We start from the raw sequence: 13,478 nt of genomic DNA, 5'->3' as shown, positions 1-13,478 counted from the left end.
CTGAACCGCTTTTACACACTATTGAAACACTCTTACGCGTACAGCAGATTTCTATTGCTCACATACACTACTATGAAATACTCTTGAAATCACGCAACTGAAGTTTTTTTTTCACTCATTTACACATCTAAACTAATCTCCCTCCCGCTCAACTGGAACGCTCTCATGTACACGACTGGAATTTTCATGCATACACTACACACAAATTGCTGAAATGCTCTTCTGCACACACTATTGAAACACACTCACACTACAAAATGCAATACACTTAGTTGGTCATTAAACGCTGCTGCAAAACTTACACACGCTATTGTTTTTGTTTCCTTAATCATGCACACCCAGTAATAAATTTCTCTTAAACAAGCGGAATACTCTCCCACATCATACTGCAGTATGTTTGTATGACATACTGTAATTCTCTTATATATTCTGATGCTTTTTTTTGCTATACTGAAATATGTGTTTTAGTCATTTGTGCGGGTTTCAGTTGTGTGTGGGGGAGGTAATCCTGAATTATGTCCCTGAGGCCTCACATATAGATACACTCTTTTCTACTGTTTTTTTTTTTTTTGTTTCTTCTCCTTACACACACACAAACACACACACGTTTTCTATCATTTACTTTAACAATGCTCCTTTTTTCACAAAATGGCATCAGCTGTTTTAAAGCGCTCATATGCAGATGTTATTGTGATCAAGTGACGGGGCTGCCGCTTTCTAGGCTTCAAAGCAGCGTTTGATGGAGGAATAGTGTTAAGGTGCTTCATTATGTGTGTGTCAAGCGGGCAAGATTGAAGAAAACAGCACAATGATGTCACGTGACAACAGCAAGCAGATGCTAACCTTAATAGCACTAAGGGGGCGTTTAATACTGGTTACTCTATATTAGTCATCTGTAAGGTGTCCTAGGGGCTAGCATTTTTTTCTTTATTTATATTTTAATGTCGCCCTTATGTACAGGTAGCTAAGAGGAACTGTTTGCTGATGCTTGATAAAGAAATATGAATCGTATTATTCATTTCGACTAGCTTCTCAATGTTCTTAAATCTGTCATACTATCCCCTGGTGGGCAATGCGTGCACACCAGAAGGAGCAGTGCAATGTTCATTGAATTGAAGCAAGGACTGTTTCATTTTTTCCTTCTATTTATGTCCTAATTATTTTTCAAACAAAATATAATGTTCTACTATTATTTTTCTTTGTAAAAAACGTTATTTTTAGGACTATAGCTCCATGATGATTGCTTAAGTCATGAGATGCAAAATTCTGGTTCTAGTGAGAGTGTGTGACAATATTCACGCACACATGCATGGGAACACCGCACACACGCTTGCACACTCACTTTCCTTGTTAACTCTTGGTGTTGTATCTCCTCCCTCTGCTCTCCTTGCACAGCCTCAGACAAACAGCAAAAACAGCATAGTCACCAGCCCCAAAGGAAACATCCCTTCACCTGCTCTGGTATTTAACCTCCTAACCAACACCCCCGCCCCATAACTCCCCTCGGACTTTCGACGCCTTTGTGTGCGTGTGTGTGTGTGTTACCACCCGCCGCCGCCTCTCTCGCTCGCTCTCTTGACATAGTATGTGTGTTCTGTTTTCGCCCTTTGTCTCACTGTTTGTAAGTTATATTATTTTTCAGGCCGACATTGAGCAGATGTAGTTGTTTACCACACACTCACAAATGCCAAACACACAGACGGCAAGTGTGGATGAGTATGGGTTGTTGGAGATATGGTCCTGCAGAATTTTTTTGTACTTTAGGCGTACCCAACAGCACAACCCAAAATGTCTGTTAAAATAGACTTTTGACTTGCGTTAATTCCAACAAATGACTTAGGGCATCATTATAATCAAAGCCTTCAGTGCCAGGGTCCTGTTATGTCGTTTGATGCTTTTTTCATAGGGATACGTTAATATGGGTCTGATGTGGCCGCCCTTTTAATTGCAAGCGCCTGAATGTGGTTATGAGCCGGACTGCCAGCAGAGGGTAGCTACAGTATGTGGCATTTTAGACTGAAAATCTGTGAGAAAGCTGTTAACAATGGGCGATTTTGTCATGGCGCCAACAGACATTAGTTGGACAAGCCGAAGCATATTTCTGGTGAAAGAGGATCTATTATTTTGTTTGGTAGATTTGACATCAATATAATTATAGAACACAAGATTCTATGGGTCCTGAAAAATTAGTCAAAATGTCCCTAAATCAATGGCCCCCTATTGTTTTGATCAGTGCAAAGTCTGACATTGAAAGAGTTTAAATACAAAAAACAAAACAATTTGTTTTATTTTTGACAATTTCTTTCAACACACTTGTCCAGATGAAACTGCATGGAACTCACTCTGTATCCCCTCTGTAAAGTTAGCAAAAATAAGCCTCAAGCCACCAGTTTGACGGATTGACACAAAAGTGGGTGTCACATAACATAACGCCACAGAATATCTCAAGGACTCATGCCTGATAATGTGAATGAGCCATTTTGCGCAAATTCTACGGTTCATACTTTGGCAAACTCCAACCGGGGAATTCAACCGAATGGTTAGATGCAGGTACGCTAGAAAGATTAGCAAGACCTTTTGGGGCCACGGCATGTTGTGTGCGCAAACATTGGTTTCAGGGGACTGATGGACAATTTGGCAATTAGCATGAAATCAGTTGGACACGTCTGTCATTAACGAACGAACAAAAAAGACCAATGCCTGAAACCGAATCAGAAGTCAGACACTTTGATGTGAGGCAGATGTTTTTGTTAAATACCAGGGCTCATACTTTGGGCAAAATCGGACTAGTGACTTGGCCCATCTGAGCCCCAATGGAGCTGTAAATCTCAGTTCCAGTCACGGATTTGATGGATTGGGACAAAAGGGTTGGAAGTTATCATCACAGTTCACAAATAAAATTCTTTCAAGGACTTATTTTTGAAAATGAACAGGAAGTTGAACATTTGGTTTTTGAAATGGGCATTTTGGGCAAATTTCAGGTCACTTTGTATCTTTGGTTTGGAAATGGGGGTTCCTGGCTTGAATCAAGCTGCATGGTCAATTTTCATCCAGTTTCATCCTGTTTTTTTTTACATTTTTATTTTAGTCATTAATTTGATTTAATTTCTATGTTCATTTATCTAGGTCAAGAGCCAGGCAAGGTCTTAAATCAGTAACAGCTGAGAGTTAGCTTCCTTTCTTATGATGTCAGCAGTCATGTGACCCACCCCAGATTCCTGCTAAACATAGCGATCTGCTCTGATGATTATGTGATTGTATTACACCTCTTGTCATATGAGCGTGCACATACCTGTACATGTTTGTAACATGTTGTGATGGTGGTTCAGTATCACAGTGGACTTTGTTCATTGTTTAGTGAGTATATTTGTTTTATTGATTTAACCTTTTATTCCTGAAATTGCTTAATTTGAGTATGTGTGAGTGTGGTCTGTGTGTGTGTGTGTGTGTGTGTGTGTTTGTGCGTGTGTGTGTGTGTGCATGAGTGTGCGTGCGTGTACAGTTTTCCGCCGATCACTTTGATGGATTCTTCTTCTCCACTAACATCATTTTCTCTCTTCTACTTCCTGGTTTCCTTGTTTTTATTTTTGTTTCAATTTACTCCACACTTCTTTTGTTCTTCTCACACCTTCCATCCTCTATCCCTCCCCTCTCACCTTCCTCCTTCCCTCTCTCCCCACTCCAGGAGCCTCAGACCACCGTCATCCATAACCCGGTGGACGGGACCAAGGTACACCCCCACATTAAACCCTCTGACAAATTCTCACCACGCATTGTCTTCATCTTTTCTTTTCCTTTTTCCATGTTTTTCTTTCCATCCTGCATTCATCTGTGAACTGTGCTTTCCCCATTTGTGCGCGCGTGTGTGCGCGTGTGTGTGGTGGTTCGTTCGTGAGTATGTGTGTGTATGCGATGAAGTACATATTGTTGGGTAACAGTGCCTCCTGCTTTTCAATTTGTCCAGTTGTATTAGATTGCGGTCCACACAAAGACACACACTCACTCAGTAATGAACAGACTCAGACTTACTTATCTTTAACGCTTACTTGCTGCTCTGGTGTCAACTTGAAAAGCGACATAGCTCTACGAGGGTCAAGCTCAGTTGTGTGTCAATTAGGGTGGCAGCTAAACAGCAGTGTAACCCCCCCCCCCCCCCCCCCAATCGATGTGTGTTGCCATTACACCACATGTGCGTGATTTGAGTGAATGTGTGTATGTATATCCATGTACTCAACTGCATGTGAATACTGTAGTTCCATCCTCAAAGTCGTATCTGGGCGTGTGTGATCTCCAGGAATCATCGGACAGCAGCAACACTACCGTGGAGGATGAAGATGTTAAAGGTAAGATCACACACACTCACACTTAAATGCACACGGTTAATTTTCCATCTCCTTACACACGCACCCATGCACACACACACACAATGCAGCTGTGTCCGATGTTGTGCCCCTTGGTGTAGCTAAATAAGCAAAACACATGCAAAAGCGAATGGGAATGCAAATAACGACAAGTGTGGACAACAAGCGAATGAATTTGAATGGTTGAACCTGTTGCAAGGTAGCCACTTGTTTGTTGACTTAAGTACAGTATTGATAAACTTGCTAGCTGAACAGGCTTGGTGGGTATACCATGCAAAAATTGAGTCCAGCTGCCCCCTGGTGGAGCATGGTCATATTGTGCTACAGTATGAGTGCGAATATTACCACATTTCCTTTCAATAAAATGTGTGTGTTTTTTTTAATACTTTTCAAGAAAGTATTGATTAGCTACAATAACATTTTCAGCCGTTTCACACTTTTTGCACCCTTGGATTAAGCTGAAGTCACTGAAGTTAGGCGCCTGTATTAATTGATGGACAAATTAGCCGGACTCCCTCTTCCAAAATGTACGACGCTAAACTGGGGCTGGGCAAGAAATCCAATTAATTAATTATTTCAACATTTTAAAAACTGAAGATTTGAGCTAAAATAGAGATAAATCGTGAAATCAAGATTTTGCAAATGTGGCAGGATACGGGATGGCTGGTTTACAAGACCTGTTTCCAATAGATGCTAACTACTTAATTGTGGCATTTAACAGGATAGTCTACTTATTTAGTCATTTTAGCAGTGAAGAGTGGATGATATGTCTATAATTTAACTATAGATTTTTAGACAACATTAGCTTAACATTTGAAAGAAATATAAGTGCTGTACTGTACTTGGAATTATATGCCTGGATCTTTAAAAATATACAATTCTGTATTCTTGATCAAACGAGTTTATTTGCAGACCAAATTCTTTTTCACAAAGAATCAGTAGTTTTAAAACTTCCTGTCGACTGAAAATGTCCTGGCTCAGGCAACAACCAACCAATCACGGTTCAGATTATGAATGTCACCAACGGGTGAGCGGTGATTGGTCGTTACCAAACCTTGAGCACAGGTGATGTCATTTTTAGTCGGCAGTAAATAGAAAAATGTGTTTTTAAAAGTATCAATTGTCCATAAAAAACAATTTGATCAAAAAATTGGTCAAAATATGAACTTTTTACAGCTAAAACCGATTATCTCTTTCAGCAAGTTATGCAGAAGCTATGATGATATATTAAAGGGACACTGTGTAAGATTTAGACTGTTTTTCATTAAGAATGAATCAATGAAATAATTATAAATTTAAGAAACTCGCAAATAAATGTGTTCTTATCAACCAACAGTATGTTAAATATAGTAAATATAATCTTCTAGTTATCATTAAATGATATTACATGGGGGGTGGCACTTCTCCGGAGGCTGCCATGTTTCTTATAACTATGGACGATGGTAAAAGCAGCACCTACTGCTCCCCGTCATGAAAAACTGTCAAATCTTATAGTGTGTCCCTTTAAACCCCATTTTAAATCAGTATTGCTTATTTTTGTCTGAATATTATCCAGTGGACTTTCTTAAATGAAATCAAACCTTTCAATAAATGTTTGTTGGGTTTATTTCTTCCATTAAAATCGTAATCGTCCGGAATGATTGAAGGAGTTCTTTTTTTGGCCTGTATCGCCCGGCCCCATTTTGAACTAAACCTCATGGTAGAAAACATCCATTTGCATTGCATACACGTGCCATTACTCCGTTTTTCAAAGCTAGCACACACCTCCACCGCATCCAAGCTGACTACAATGCGTCTAAACGAGGTCACAGATGTATCATTTGGGTGCCAAGTGTACAGAACAGAATGTTCGCTTCCTCCTCCTCCTTCATTCTACTTCCATCTAAAGGCTTTGCAGCTATGTCACCAATTCCCTAGCAACCTTGGTCAAAGCCATTATGTGGTATGCCATCTCCTCAGCAGCGCCACAAGTACTGTTTATGTCTTCCTCGCATCCTTCTGGTAGAATCCTACCAAGTGGTAATCTTTTGATGGCGCCGCCGTCTTGGTGAGGGTTCACCACGCAGAATGGCATTCACTGTTTTCAACAGATTCAATCATGGTCAAAAGAAAGTGTTTGACAAACATTTGAACACATGTGCTGACTATGCAAGTTCTGTTCTAATCTCACACGCTGCGCAGATCGGAAATATTTTTGCTTTTTCTGCACTAAAGAACTAAGAGTACTTTTCCCTCCTGAAATTTGTTTAGACAATAAAGACCTGAAAGGTTTCTAATTTTCTCTAAATTGGGATTTTTGAGTTTTTCCTTCCCCTTCTGGGAGCTTTGACAGGGGATGCTGTTGTGTACCTTACACCGAAAAGATGTCTCTGTATGACTTCTTTTTTCGAAAGAAGTCTTGACGTGACCTCTTTTCATCCGTGAAGCCCTTTGAGACTTCGGTGATTTAGGGCTATACAAATAAAATTTGATTGATTAGCTTTGACTGTTCTCTAACTATATGGAGAGCAAAATATTTGTTTTAATTTGGAACCAGTATGCATTTACCTTTCTTAGCTCAAACGCTTTGCTTTGGATATATATATATATATATATATATATATATATATATATATAATATACACACACACACACACACACACATATTTATTTTATACTTTTATGCACATGAAAGCGCTTTCTTTAAAATTTGATTTAAAGCAAAAAACAAAATGTTTGTCTTATTTGGAACACGTGCGTTTATTTTGCTCAGCCCAAACACCATATTATGTGAGAAATGTTTGATTATTTCTGCAAGAATGAGCTAAAAGTACGACTCTCACCCCTGAAATGTCTTACATGACAAAGATTTTTTTTTTCTAGTCTTTTTCCAAAATGTTTAAGAACCCCTACCCTCATTACTAACTTGATTCGCTCTGCAGAGCACCTTGGGAAAAGGGGGGTTTAAGGGTTGGGGTGGGGGCGTTCTTAATTTAGCCCTGGTGGCAGGAAAGCGGCAACATAGCGGCCGGGGAGGCGTCAAAGGCATCGCACCTAGAGATTTTGGCGCTCTCCTGGCATAGACTTGACAAACCCGACGACGGTGCGGCGGGTACAGGACCACACTCCGCACCCAGATGGTCCCTAAAGGGTGGATAGCGACAGCGGTCTTGTTTAGATCTTGTCGTTAGTAAGGGCTGGACAGCTGCTTTGTAACTCAACACGTACGCGGGCTTTGGAGCCGCTCTGGTTACTCCTAGGCCAGAAAACACATGTAAGTCGAATTTGGCTTTCTCACTTAGCATACATTTGGATTTTAGTTTAATCGTTCTGGCTCTGTGATGGCAATTTGTGTCCTTGTCATTTTCGTAGGTGAAAAAAGGCATTTTTTTTTTGGTTTGAGAAAAAACCCAGGACTTCTTGTTCTACCCTCATTTTAATTTCGCTTATTGTTGCCCGAGGGATTGAAACTGAGTGAAATAACTAGATATTCTTGTAGAAAAGGGAGGAATTCCGTATGTCTGTTTACCGGTTAGAAAATATTAGAAGTTTTCCCACACTAAAGAGACTATTCTCATGGTATTCTCAAACGTCTTGGTATTTTGTGTATACCTTTGTCTATTTTATAATTGATTGAAGACCTGTTCATTTTGTTTATATAAGGAAAGCAGTCACTTCTCTAAGCACAGACAGGTTTTGGATTCAAAACAGCCAAATTTGCCGCTTGTTTGTGTCAATCAGCAAATAATTAAGAACAATGTTAAAATAAAACATAGTCCTTTCTGTCCATCGCAGACCTGCTCAAACGTGGGTCCTTCTTGAGTTTATTTTTGCAAAGGGTTTTGCTATGGTTTACTAGATTAGCATCTTTGTTGCTATTGTTAAGCGGTGGCTGCAGCTGGCCGCTTTGCATTAATGCGACAGGCTAAACTTGAGCTGCTTCTGTGGTAAGCAAGCACCTTACAAAGAATGCGCATCAACCTTCATCAGAGGGGCCGTCGGGTTGATTTTTAAAGTTAAATTTACCATTCGACATTCAAATGCGCCTCCATTTGCATGTCTTCCTTCTGCCCTCCCAAAAACAGGCGCCTATCAGATTATGACAGCCAATCAGTGTCCACTTCAAGGTTGTGGTCTACCTTTGTTTTTCAACCACCAGCGACTCAAACAAAAGAAGCGTGCTGCATAAAAATAAATTAAATCATACAGAAATCATAAAGTGAGAGATTGAAAAAGATTTATGTGAAAAACATACTGCTTTAACTATGACTGCAATTAATTGATCTTTTTTTGTCAGCCTTAGTTAAAAGTATTACAATTTATGGTTTTGTTTTGTTTTTTTGGGGTACATGGTACATGCAAATGTTATTTCCCTTCCTTGCCCTTTTCCTCCGTGTTTTCTTGTGCACACTTTGATTTTGCCAACACAGCCTTGACACGAGAACATCTCTCAAATCCTTTTAACTACGTCCAATGTTTATTTTTAGCTAAACATATATCCATCATAATGGTATTTCCAAGGTTAAAAAAAACCTGGTATTTCTTCTCGTGTGTTTTCTAATCCTCCTCCTCCTCCTCACACCTACGCTGCTGGGTCATAATTCAGCGGCTCTCTCTCAAGGACGTTTGTAAACTTGGCCAGTTTTGATCACGTTTGCATTGATTTGCGTCCTTTTCCACCCAGCCGCCGCAAAGTTTGCAGAGCTGCTGGGCTCCGTGCGCAGGGGCTCGGGGCCAACTTTTGACGGAGAAGCCCCCCCTGCATCGCCGCCCCCCCATTCCAAGCCTGTCCCTTCCCCCACACACAACCCTGTTGTCCCCATGCAGAGTAAGTGGGCGAGACCACAGTCAGTACCTTGACATGGAGAAGACACTAAACTAGCGTTTTGTTTTTTTCATTCGTAAAATGACAACTGAAATTTTATATATACAATATTGTGAAATCTTACATGCAGTATATTTTGAAATCATACCATTTCAGCATGACCGTATTTTCCGCACTATATGGCGCACCTTCAATGAATGGCCTATTTTAAAAGTGTTTTCATATATAAGGCGCACTGCACTATAAGGCACATTGAATAGAAGCTACAATAATAGCTAGGTTTGCATCATGCATCCACTAGATGGAGCTGCATTAAAGGGAAAACAATTCAGTCAAACTTTATAAATAGACACTCAGAAATTAAGAATAAAGTTGATTTGTGGAAAGTACTTCCTGAAGAATGGGGAAGAAATACCTCTTGATGATATTAAAAGACTGTTTACATCAATACCAAGATGAATTTAAAATCATATCATTTTGATTCCATTAAATACTAAATTTTCTAATTAAATTGCTTCCAAAAATATATATTGTTTTTTTTTTTAAATTTAAAAACAGTTTCTGGATTTATTTTATAAAATCATGCTTTTCATTTTACAAAAACTCAGATTTTTTGTGCTTTGTCCCCATACAAATTGCTTCAAAATTGGAGCATTATAGCTTATAAAAATTTCAAACAGGGTATTATAAAAAAATGAATTAAAAAAAAATCATAACTGAAATGCAGAAGTAAGCATGAAGAATTTACATGGGGATTAAGTTGCTTTATTTATTTTGTTTTGTCCCCCAAAAACGAAAGCCCGCGCTGTCAACTTTTGAAAAAATTTAAGGCTTGTAAGTGCGCCTTACAGTGCAGAAAATACGGTAATACATATACGAATTACTGCTCCCTCCCACAAGGTTTGTTGCAAAAACACATTCAACAAACAAATCCAGCTCACTTGGTGCTGATTACAATAACCTCATTCGACTGTTGAAGTTGTACGCAAAATCAGAACATTTTGTTCCAATATTATGAGAATATTCCCATAGTATTTTAATTTTTTCATTCATAATTGCAACAAACATTTTTCCATAACACATCATAATTCACCTTCAAATTTTTTTACAAAACTTTTTTTTATCACTTTAATCCTGCAAAATTCATACATATTTTTTCATAAAACGGCATTAATATAATTATTCCTTTTTTTTCCCCTATAACATTAATATAGTAAAATTAAGATTTTGTAAACAACTTTGCTTTTACAATTCTATCCAATCTCCATGCTCGCCAATGTACTGACTGTAAAGAAGACTGGCCAACAGATGGACATCAAAAGTCCACGCACCCCTGTTCAAATGCTGGGCTTTTGGGATCTATCGTTTTGAAAACTTTTTCCATTATTATTATGAGTGCTTGGTGGGAGAAAAGTCAGAATAATACTTAAAATAAACAAGTCAGATAATGTATTGTACAGTAGTACCTGTAAACATTTAAAAAGTCTCTGAATATTTAAAGGTAAAGTTCACGTGTTCTTGTTGGCCCTTTTTTTTTCAAGGATTTCCAAGACATTTTTTCAATTTTAAAGTTAGAGTTGACGTTAATGATAGACAAAGTTTTAAAAAATGTCTTTTAGTCATGTTTTTACTTTGAAATCACAACAACCTGGAATTTGAACAAGGGTGTGTAGACTTTTTCTAGTCCAATTGTCGACTGCATGTCCCCCCCTTGTGGCATCTTGCCCAGTGTCCCGGCTAACAGACCTGGTGAGCAGCGTCCGTAGGACGCAGGCAGCCCCAGCCCCAGCACCCGCTCCCGCCCCCGCCCCCGCTCCCGAAGCAGAGGCCGCTCCGGCTTCGGTCCCGGCCGCCAGGCCTGCGCAAGCCACCTCCCCTCCTCCCCCTCACCCCCCTTCAAGCCCTTCCTCCTCATCCTCCTCTTCCCAGTGTAAGTACGTCCTGAGGTTTTGGCGTGCAGGCATGTCACTGGTTGCGCTTGGCCAGCAAGGCATTGTGGGTAGAATTCCTCTTCTGTGGTTGCTACCTCCCTGTTTTTTCAGGACTGTTCGCTTTGAGTAGATATCGGCAGAAGGAAATAACTCTGCGTGCGCGTGTTTGTTGTCACGACGGTTCGGCTCGCCGCCGGTGCATCTTCTTCCTGTTTACTCCTCGGAAACCACACAGTACGTTTACTGTGGGGGTGAACTTACGCTTTGAAAACTAACTGCAATGCATAATTTATGCTGTGACTGGGGCCTGACCAGATTAATCGCCCAAGATTAGCTACATATTAAAATAGGCCGAAATCACTCATTTTTTTGTCAGCTTGATGTTTTGTGAGACGTTCTTGTTGAAATTGTACAAGATTGCTGTCGTCTGATTTTGCATAATCATTTTGACCCTGAAACAACAAGCATGAAAATCCCGGCATCCTATTTCTTTCATTTTTAAAAGCATTTGCTTCATTTTGCAGCCCGCAAACAGGAAATCATCAAGATCACTGAGCAGCTCATCGAGGCCATCAACAACGGCGATTTTGAGGCCTACGCGTGAGTCTGCCTGTGTGACCTTCAACTTTTCCACATTTTATGACATCGTCTGACTGTCCCAACTTCCCCTCTGTAGCAAAATCTGCGACCCAGGCTTGACTTCCTTTGAACCCGAGGCACTGGGCAACCTGGTGGAGGGAATGGACTTCCACAGGTTCTACTTTGACAATCGTAAGACCCTTTAGTCAATCTCATTTCTTTGAAATGTAATCAGTCATGATTTTTTAGCGCAGTCATTCATGTCACACCTTCATTGGTTAGTTAGGCAGACTGTTAAGTTAGACAATCTGTCAGTCTATTATTGACTTTTGATAGACAGGCCAGTTTAGTAAGTCAGACAGTTAAGTTGATTAGTTTGGCAGGCTGTCTGTCAGTCAGTTTGTTCATTTGTTCAACTGTCAGCTAAACAGTTTAATGTTTGTCTATTTGTCTATTTGCATGCTCGTTAGTCACTTAGGTAGTTAGATTGATCGTCTGTTTGTTAGTCATTATATTATCTAACTCGTTTGTTAAGCTTTTTTACATTTCGTTTTAGTGAGCTGGTTACAGTACTTGACTGTGCACGATCAAGAGTTTTGGGACCGATCGAAATAACCTATAACTGATCTGATCACAAGATGGGGCAATATGATGATGGAAACCACTTGTTTAATCACACCATAGACTTGTATACTTGTTTATAGAGTATCAACAAAATATCAAAATAAATATCTATGCATAAAACATAAAGCATTTTGCCATGCTCAGGTAAAAAATAAACTAAACATATTGAGACGGAATGGATCCAACAACTTACTGTAAATAAATTACTATATATATATATATATATATATATATATATATATATATACACACACACACACACACAATAAACTGTTACTTTGACAGGATTAGATCATTTGTTAGTCTGTTAGCAAGTTTGTATCTTCCTTTTTTATTCCAGTGTTAATAAGTGATACCGTTTGTAACAAACGTACTGTCCGTCCGCCCAGTGTTGTCGAAAAACAACAAGCCGATCCATACCACCATCCTGAACCCGCACGTGCACCTGATCGGCGAGGACGCCGCCTGCATCGCGTACATCCGCCTCACGCAGTTTGTGGATGGGCAGGGTCGGCCGCAATCCAGTCAGTCGGAGGAGACCCGGGTGTGGCACCGCAGGGACGCCAAGTGGCAAAACATACACTTCCACTGCTCCGGAGCTCCTGCCGCACCGCTGCAGTAGTCAGGTACCTGCGGCGTCCTCATCGCAACAACCCAAGAATGTGGATGGCGGATCGCCATCAAGGCCCAAATAATGTCTGGCAAAACTATTGTAAGCTTACTTAGCTTCAGCAATGCTGCTGGTTTTCCGGTTTTCTAAGAATATACCGCAGGGCCCGAAAAATGGCATCCAGTCACACAACACAAGTAAATGTTATAATCTGTACGTAAATGGACGCGACAACATTTATTTATTTATTTCTCCACGTCACTTCACACTCCAAAGGTGTCAAGCAAAGTCCAACTTCAATAGACGTTGCATTTTTTTTTCCTAATTTTGTAAATGCTTTTAAAGGCGTAATTATTATATGTTATTTATGAATACTTTCGTTCTTTCAGCTACTCACAATTGTTCAGTGGCATCAGTTCTATCCATACATATGTAGGTTAAATTTATTAACACCCACAAAAACTTGAAAAATTGCATGGTCTGTGACGTGATGATGGCATTTTCAGACATAGCCATTAACTGCTCGCTACCGCCACCTACTGTCTTGAGGTGAAACACAAGTCAAAGAA

General features: G+C 39.8%; 1 protein-coding gene across 20 annotated transcripts in view; it reads left to right on the top strand.

The window, feature by feature from the left end:
- The window catches only part of camk2b1 (calcium/calmodulin-dependent protein kinase (CaM kinase) II beta 1), a 42,733-nt gene that overhangs the window by 26,982 nt on the left and 2,273 nt on the right, over positions 1-13,478 (top strand). For 8 of the 20 annotated variants that reach the window (XM_088418562.1, XM_088418528.1, XM_088418554.1 and 5 more), the window contains 5 exons: positions 3,686-3,730; positions 4,295-4,343; positions 11,621-11,696; positions 11,773-11,867; positions 12,689-12,925. In XM_088418562.1, coding sequence (XP_088274688.1) covers positions 3,686-3,730; positions 4,295-4,343; positions 11,621-11,696; positions 11,773-11,867; positions 12,689-12,921 — 498 coding nt within the window. In that variant the 3' untranslated portion in view covers positions 12,922-12,925. Of the gene's footprint in view, positions 1-1,395; positions 1,462-3,685; positions 3,731-4,294; positions 4,344-9,024; positions 9,169-10,894; positions 11,096-11,620; positions 11,697-11,772; positions 11,868-12,688; positions 12,926-13,478 lie in introns of all 20 variants that reach the window. The other 12 variants (XM_088418503.1, XM_088418495.1, XM_088418450.1 and 9 more) reach the window with 4 other exon arrangements.

This window comes from Hippichthys cyanospilos, chromosome 1, assembly GCF_059441005.1.
Source record: "Hippichthys cyanospilos isolate Australia breed blue-spotted pipefish chromosome 1, RoL_Hcya_1.0, whole genome shotgun sequence".
NCBI classification, from domain to species: domain Eukaryota; kingdom Metazoa; phylum Chordata; class Actinopteri; order Syngnathiformes; family Syngnathidae; genus Hippichthys; species Hippichthys cyanospilos.
This window is presented reverse-complemented; position numbering and strand designations above follow the sequence as displayed.